Raw genomic sequence first — 6,804 nt, 5'->3', positions numbered from 1 at the left:
TTAAAATTTTAAATTTGATTAAAAAATATTATTTTTAATAATTTTTTAAAATAAAAAAGTATAATAATCAATCAAATATAGAAATCAAAATAATTATTAAAATAAAGTATTTTTTTTATATACTAGTATGGATTATTAATAATTTAAAAATTAAAATAAAATTTTTAAAAATTATAAAAAAATTATTTTAAATTTTAAAAAATTAAAAATAAATTAATGAGATTAAAAATATATTTATGTTTTATTTAATTTTACATGAATTCTTATTTATGATTATTTTTACTCCAACCTTTCCACTAGTGGTTTTGTTCCCTTGGGCAATTTGGGTTGGGGATTTGAACACTACCCATCTTCAATCTTGAATCTTCAACCTTCACCGTAGCAAGTAGCAACCTCTCCTAAGTAACAGTTTTTGACAACTGAAATGTATGAGTTTGGGTCAGAATCAAAGCCTTGTGACACCCCAGTCACACTTTTCATCAAACACCTACCGGAAGCCATTCCCCATGACACTCTCTCTCGAATCTTCGCCAATTTTCACGCTTCCTCTGTTCGTCCTTGCTCCAGTGCCAGGTATTTTACTCTTCTTTCTTCATTTTTTTTTTTTTAATTTTTTCTTCCAATTTATGTGTCTTCATCAACACTGCCAAATATCTTTATGCAGGATGAGAAATTCGGCTTTTGTGGATTTCAAAAATGAGATGCTGGCATCTCAAGCGCAACGCCAACTAAATGGGTATTATTAATTGAATCGTTTCGATACTTCGTTTTTTTTTTTTTTTTTTTTTTTCCCTTCAAAATTTCAAATGTTGGAGTAATTTGGCTTCGGATTCGGAGATAGCTTTGGTGCACTTGCTCTGCTTTGGCTTTACATTGTAGTAATATATTCTGATATGTTTTTCAATGGCTTCCTGATTTTGCAACATACCAAGAAATTCGTTATTAGTCAAAGATAAAACCATGAAATATTTCAGAAGTTAAAGGCTTTAAATCGTTGTATCTTTGTTTACTTCAGGTTGAGATTTCTCGGTAAAGTCTTGTCAGCAGAAAGAGCTAGTAACCCAACCGAGAATGGTGAAAATAGTAGCACTGCTCAGCTGGGAAAGGAGGATTCTAAAACATCAATGCTGAGGAATGCAAATGTAACCAAACCTGTTGATGGAGATATGAAGTCAGGAGGCATTCCAATTGCTGAGCCAATTTCTGATAGACTTGGTGTCAATTATCCATTTCCTCCCCATCTTGAGTATGCCGCTTCTTCTCACTTTGTAATTACTATTTGTTGCTTTGTTGCAATAGCCTGCTAAAAGGGCTGCCAGCTGGTGCTCAAAAATATGAAAGATAATTCAAGATAATGAAATGACTCACGATAAAATAAAATAGAATTACTGTGAACTCAGAAGAAAAGGGTGAGAAATCTATGATTATATGTAGTTGAGGTTGAAGGGGTAGAATCTTGAATCAATTTGAAAGAATTATTCTGAGAATTTTATGCAATATATTTTTTGATGTAAAAGTAAAATTTGGCTGTGGGGTGCTTTTGTAACCAGTTTACTTGATGCTATTCTTTCAACTTTCAAGTATAAATGTCTTGATCAGGGAACAAGTTTTAAGAATAAACAGTCTATAATCTATATATTCTCTCTTTTCCCCTGATTTTTTCTGCTCTCCCTTAACATCTTGTCCTGTTTGAGTGTTTCCTTATTGCATGCCATTCAATAATAATGTATTAGGCTAAGCATAATGTCATTGCAAACTGCAATGCTTTCCGACATGTATATTTCTTTCTTTCTTTTTTCTTTTCTTTTTGATATCAAAGATCTAGAGTTCTGATTATTATTTCTGCCTATTTGTCACTTTAGCTGTATGTTTGGTCGTTTGTGGTGGCAAGATAAAGAGAGAACCATAGATAGCTTTTCCAAATGTTATTTATTGGCAATTCATACTGAATAAAGTTAGTTTTTAGTGGTCCCGATGCTTCTAAATAAATTTGAATTTGTTAAATTACTAATTCTGCCATGCATCCATCGTATTATTCTAATATTAATCATTGATGGTATTATGTATGACGATAAGATTTTGAAAAACATCTTTGCAGTGTAAAATCATTTTGTTTGGTTTGCTTATAATCTAATGAAACTTGTGTTTCAGGTATGCTTACCCTCCACCTGATGGAAATATACTGACCAACATTGTGAATGCTCTAATTGCTGTTCCCCGCTTTTACACTCAGGTTTTTCTAGTATTAAATGGGGATGCTAGGATTTATTGGTTTCTTTTTCAATCACCTATAACTTTTTTGTGTGCTTGTTTGTTACAGGTTTTACACTTGATGAACAAAATGAACATCCCGGCTCCATTTTGTATGGCACTGCCCACACCTCCATTACCTCCAGAGGTACCAGCAACAACACCACCTCCACCTCCTTCGATTATAACCACGAATCCTCGGTCTGCAGATCTGTCTTGTGGTGAATCAGAGATGGAATCTTCAGAAGAGGTAACATCTTCACTGCTTCCAAAAGGTGGAGCTTATGCTTCTCATATATTGTTTACATCCTTTGTACAATTTAAAGCTCAGTTTGCCAAAATATTTCCAAATTGGTATAAAACATTTATTTATTTATTTTCATCCTGCTACAAGTTTAATTTTATGTGGTTGTTTTAAGGTAATATTTCTTTGAAAATTCCTTTTTATCACTGCACAATATGCTTATGCTACACTTGCTTGTTGTTCAAGTTTAAAAGCATTCTTATTGATGCATAAATTATTTTATGTTAATATCAAAATATTTTTTAAGGGAATATGAAACTATAAAAACATTATGGCATTAGGATATATTTCTCTTCTATCTTTTTATTTTATTATTAAATAAAAGTAATAACAATGTTTTAGGAGGATGAAGCAAGAACAAAAAGGTCTGGGAAAAAGCGTGCCAGGCGTGAGACCATTGTTGGACCTGCTATTGATAAAGGTGTGGCTCATGAGTCTGTTGGAGTAAAACCAGCCGCCTTGGTCCCAAAAGAAATCCCAGTGATAAAAAAGAACCCTGTCTTAAAGGTATTTCTTTCCTGGAGATCGATTTATGAGAACAATAACAATAGCAATGTTTTCGGCCTTTTATTTTTGTTTCGGATTATGATTTTACAGATAAACATTGCTCCCAAAGCAATTCTGAATGAACATAAAGATGATGACACATCTCAAGAGTTACAAGAGCCAGAAAAAGATGGTCCGGATCCTAACAAATTTTTGACTCCATATGAATTAGAGAGAGGAAAGTTGCCTCCTGAGGAAATCTTATCCCTTCCAATGTTTAAGGTATGAATATAAAATATCTGCATTTACATTTTGAGTACTATGTGCACAACAAGAAGAAACAAGCTTTACCCCTCTCTATGGGGAAGTCCTAAATTCACAGTGGTGTCAAAGTTACTTCCCAATTTTGTCCCATTTAAGTTGGTTGCAAAACAATTTTTGTCATCCTTATAAAAAATTATGATTTATTACGTGGCATGGGACTAATTGTGGCTTTTTGCAGGTTGCTACTGTCATGTTCTGCATTGCTTTATAAATAAGCAAAATTTGCTTAAAATCTATAAAAAAACACAATAAACTTGGATTAAGGAATTTGCCTACCGTTTCTATTTTGTTATTGTGTATAATATTAATATTAATGTGCTGCCGTTGGATGTAATTAATATAACAAATTCACAAGGTCATATCCTGCACATAACTTGTATTTCTTTAACTTTGGTGAGTAATAATATCTACCAAAATGTCACAGGAATTTGAGTGATTCAGTCTAATAGAAGGCTAGATGAGTTATATATAAGCTAAATGTATGGGTTGTTTTGGTTTTGTAAATCTTTTTGTTTTTATTTCTTGTTCTCACAATAAATTATTAAAAAAAACTGCCTTATTTTCACTCTGTTTCCCTGTTTTTCACCTCTTCTTGTACAAATATTAGAAAACAGGAAACAAGGTGATATTTTTTAATAGTCTGTGAAAACAGGAAATATAAACTGAAAAAATTGTTCAAACTAAACAAGTTCTAAAATATCTTATTGGATTATTTTTCATTAAATGATTAGCTGAAAGCAAGGGTTAAGCGGATGAGTTTCAAACCAGTTTGCACTATCATGGTGTAGCAGTGGAAAAAAAGATTTTAGATTTTGTTGACCTTTGAAAACTATCCTGTGTCTATAATGGACTCCTTTTTGTGAGGCTGTGAGCTTGTTTGCACTTTGAAATAAATTTAGGAGTAGCTTCGGTTTCCTAGTCTTGATCTTTTAGAAGATCTCATATAGCAAGTTCTTTCTTGCAATAAAATTGAATGGGTTTCATCTTTCAAGTGAGGATTTCTTACTGCTAGCAAGTTAGCCTTTTACATAATCTTAAGTCTCTTCACAGCACATGGCCTTTCATGTTCTTTTATCATCAGCAGGTACTGATTACTATGTTTTGGATGATGAAGTGTTTATACTAATCGAAATTTGTCAATACTATTCTCTAATGGCCCCTAATGCATTGTGTTGTCCAATGTTTCCTGTTTACTTAGCGAGTACTTTAGAATCATGCATGATTTAAGAGCATGGAAATGTTAGGAATCTGAAACTGAATCTGTAATATTTATGTATATAACTGTCTAGAGACTGTATATGAGCTCCAGAACTGATATCAGTCCAGAGACAGTGTACATATTCAAGTAAATAAAGAAATATGGCAAAGCAAGAAAAATCAACACTGCAGGACCTTTGGGTGCTCTGCTTCCTCCACCCCAAAACTAACCTTACGTTTCTCTAACCCCCTCCCAACTGAATTCACGTCTGACTCATTCTCTTCCTTCCACTGTCCATTTCATTATGCTGCACGTCCCTAATTTGAATATTCTTCATGATTTCCTTCTGATCTCTGAGGCTTGGTTCTCTGCTTTTCACCTTATTTCTCCTACAATATACCTTTGTTGTGATAGGTCTATCAAGAAATAACTTATAAGAGCTTTTATGTCGCATAATTGTATACTTATGGGACTTTTTTGAACTAATGGATTGTGCAGAACTATACAGCTGGAAATCCTGCTCCTGTGTTGTATATCAAGAATTTGGCAAAAGATGTGATTGCTGATGATTTCTATTTTATATTTGGTGAGCTCTCATGACTTACAGGATTCAGGTTTTGTTTAAAAAATTTCACTTGCAATTTGAATGCTTTACTATCAAAAATGAAATATAAAAATGAAATGAATGAGATTTTCATATTATATATATATATATGTGTGTATGTATATTTATATTGTACGAATGTTAAATCTGGCTTATGGTATCTTTTATTGCTTCAGGGTCTTTGTTTGGAAGTATTGAGGAGGCTAAGTCTGGTCTTCAAGTCAAACTGATGCAGGTAAGTCATAGATTATTCCATAAACAACTTCTATCTGTTGATGCTACGCAAAAGGAGATCCAAAATAAATATTGGCTATTTATAAGATGATCCATTTGATTAACACACTGGTGCGAGTTACTTGATTCTGAGTGCCTACTCAACTAACCACTATTTATATCCCCGTATTTGTGACCCTGAAATTGATAGCAGCTTTTGAATTTCAGGAAGGACGGATGAGGGGTCAAGCATTTATAACATTCCCCTCCATTCAATTGGCTCATCATGCCCTGGTATGTTTCTCACAGGAGATTGATTTCACCTTTTAATTGTTTTGCTGAAAAATGATGTTTCATTCAAATGATCATATTTTCAGTTTTTTCTTGCCTTTTTTGTATTTCAGTCTCTTCCCTGCTTTAGTTAGAAGTTTCTTGGAATTTTTTCTTTTAGATTATTACTGCAGCATGTGCAGTTTAACTTTGACAGGTTAACAATAAAGTTCTTAATTTTCACGAACTGTGCTGATACAAATTTTTTCATCAAGCTATTTTCTTGTTTGTGTTATTCATGGTATAGATTGCATATTACTGTTTGTTGCAGAATCTAGTGAATGGGTATGTATTAAAAAGCAAGCCAATGATCATCCAGTTTGGTCGGAATCCTGCCGCTGCCAAGGGAACTTAAATCTATGGACACAGGAATTGCTCATTGCCTGATTGCATCTATAACATACTGTTAATGATGCATTCTTTATTCACTGACTGGGAGAGGATTCTGCATTAAACTGCTGCTACCCTAACAATCAGGAATGCCAATGATATGGATGCTGGTATGCACATTCTCTTTGGGTTTATCAAAGTCAGAGGCTAAGATATAAGGCTACTTTAGTATTCATGCAGTTTCCCTAAAAACTGTAGAGGACCAAAATTTCGTTGGAGGCTATATGAATCTAGAGTTCACATTGTTGGAAAGAGGTGTTGGAAATGTAGACCAAAGGTCATCATTACAAAGGGCACCCTCTGTAGTGTTGCTGTAGGCCCTTCATAGTAGTAGTATAGGGACCATTTTTTATATGTATCGTAAACACATATATATAATATGATATTTTGTTCATTTTCTGCTGTGAAGCAAAAACATGAAAACTTGATATTTGGGCACCATGCTTAAAATTGATTAGGTGATAGCGATCTAGGCTAGAGGTCGATTTGCGAGAATTTGTGTTGAAGTGGACCTTGATAAGCCACTTCTGCCTAAAGTAATAGCTCGTGGATATTTGTTGAAGATTTAAAGATTTAATATGAAGGTTTGCATTTGATTTGCTTCTTGTGTGGAAAGTGTGGACGGAAGGAGACTGGTTGTGGTAAGATAACTGCACCTCTTGTGGCTATCCGTGGTGAAGGTATTGTTGCATATATAAAGTGTAT

At 33.5% G+C, this 6,804-nt stretch overlaps 1 protein-coding gene across 2 annotated transcripts; it reads left to right on the top strand.

Annotated features, from left to right (window-relative positions):
• The first annotated feature begins 290 nt into the window (after positions 1-290).
• Positions 291-6,493, top strand: LOC109801797 (RNA-binding (RRM/RBD/RNP motifs) family protein). 2 transcript variants are annotated; one of them, XR_014432934.1, is made up of 11 exons: positions 291-573; positions 665-736; positions 1,016-1,246; positions 2,152-2,233; positions 2,321-2,500; positions 2,897-3,061; positions 3,152-3,322; positions 5,061-5,148; positions 5,343-5,401; positions 5,594-5,673; positions 5,981-6,493. XR_014432934.1 is itself a non-coding variant. In XM_020362920.3 (11 exons), the coding sequence occupies exons 1-11, from the start codon at positions 425-427 to the stop codon at positions 6,062-6,064; spliced, it is 1,347 nt and encodes a 448-aa protein (XP_020218509.1). In that variant the 5' UTR covers positions 291-424; the 3' UTR covers positions 6,065-6,493. The 2 variants fall into 2 exon arrangements, 1 of the variants encoding a protein (XP_020218509.1); XM_020362920.3 differs by having other exon boundaries at positions 5,608-5,673.
• Positions 6,494-6,804: the final 311 nt, after the last annotated feature.

The sequence above is a fragment of the Cajanus cajan genome, chromosome 4, assembly GCF_000230855.2.
Source record: "Cajanus cajan strain Asha chromosome 4, NIPB_CcT2T_4, whole genome shotgun sequence".
Lineage (NCBI taxonomy): Eukaryota > Viridiplantae > Streptophyta > Magnoliopsida > Fabales > Fabaceae > Cajanus > Cajanus cajan.
Note: the sequence above shows the minus strand (reverse complement) of the source record. Positions and strands in the feature narration are given on the sequence as shown.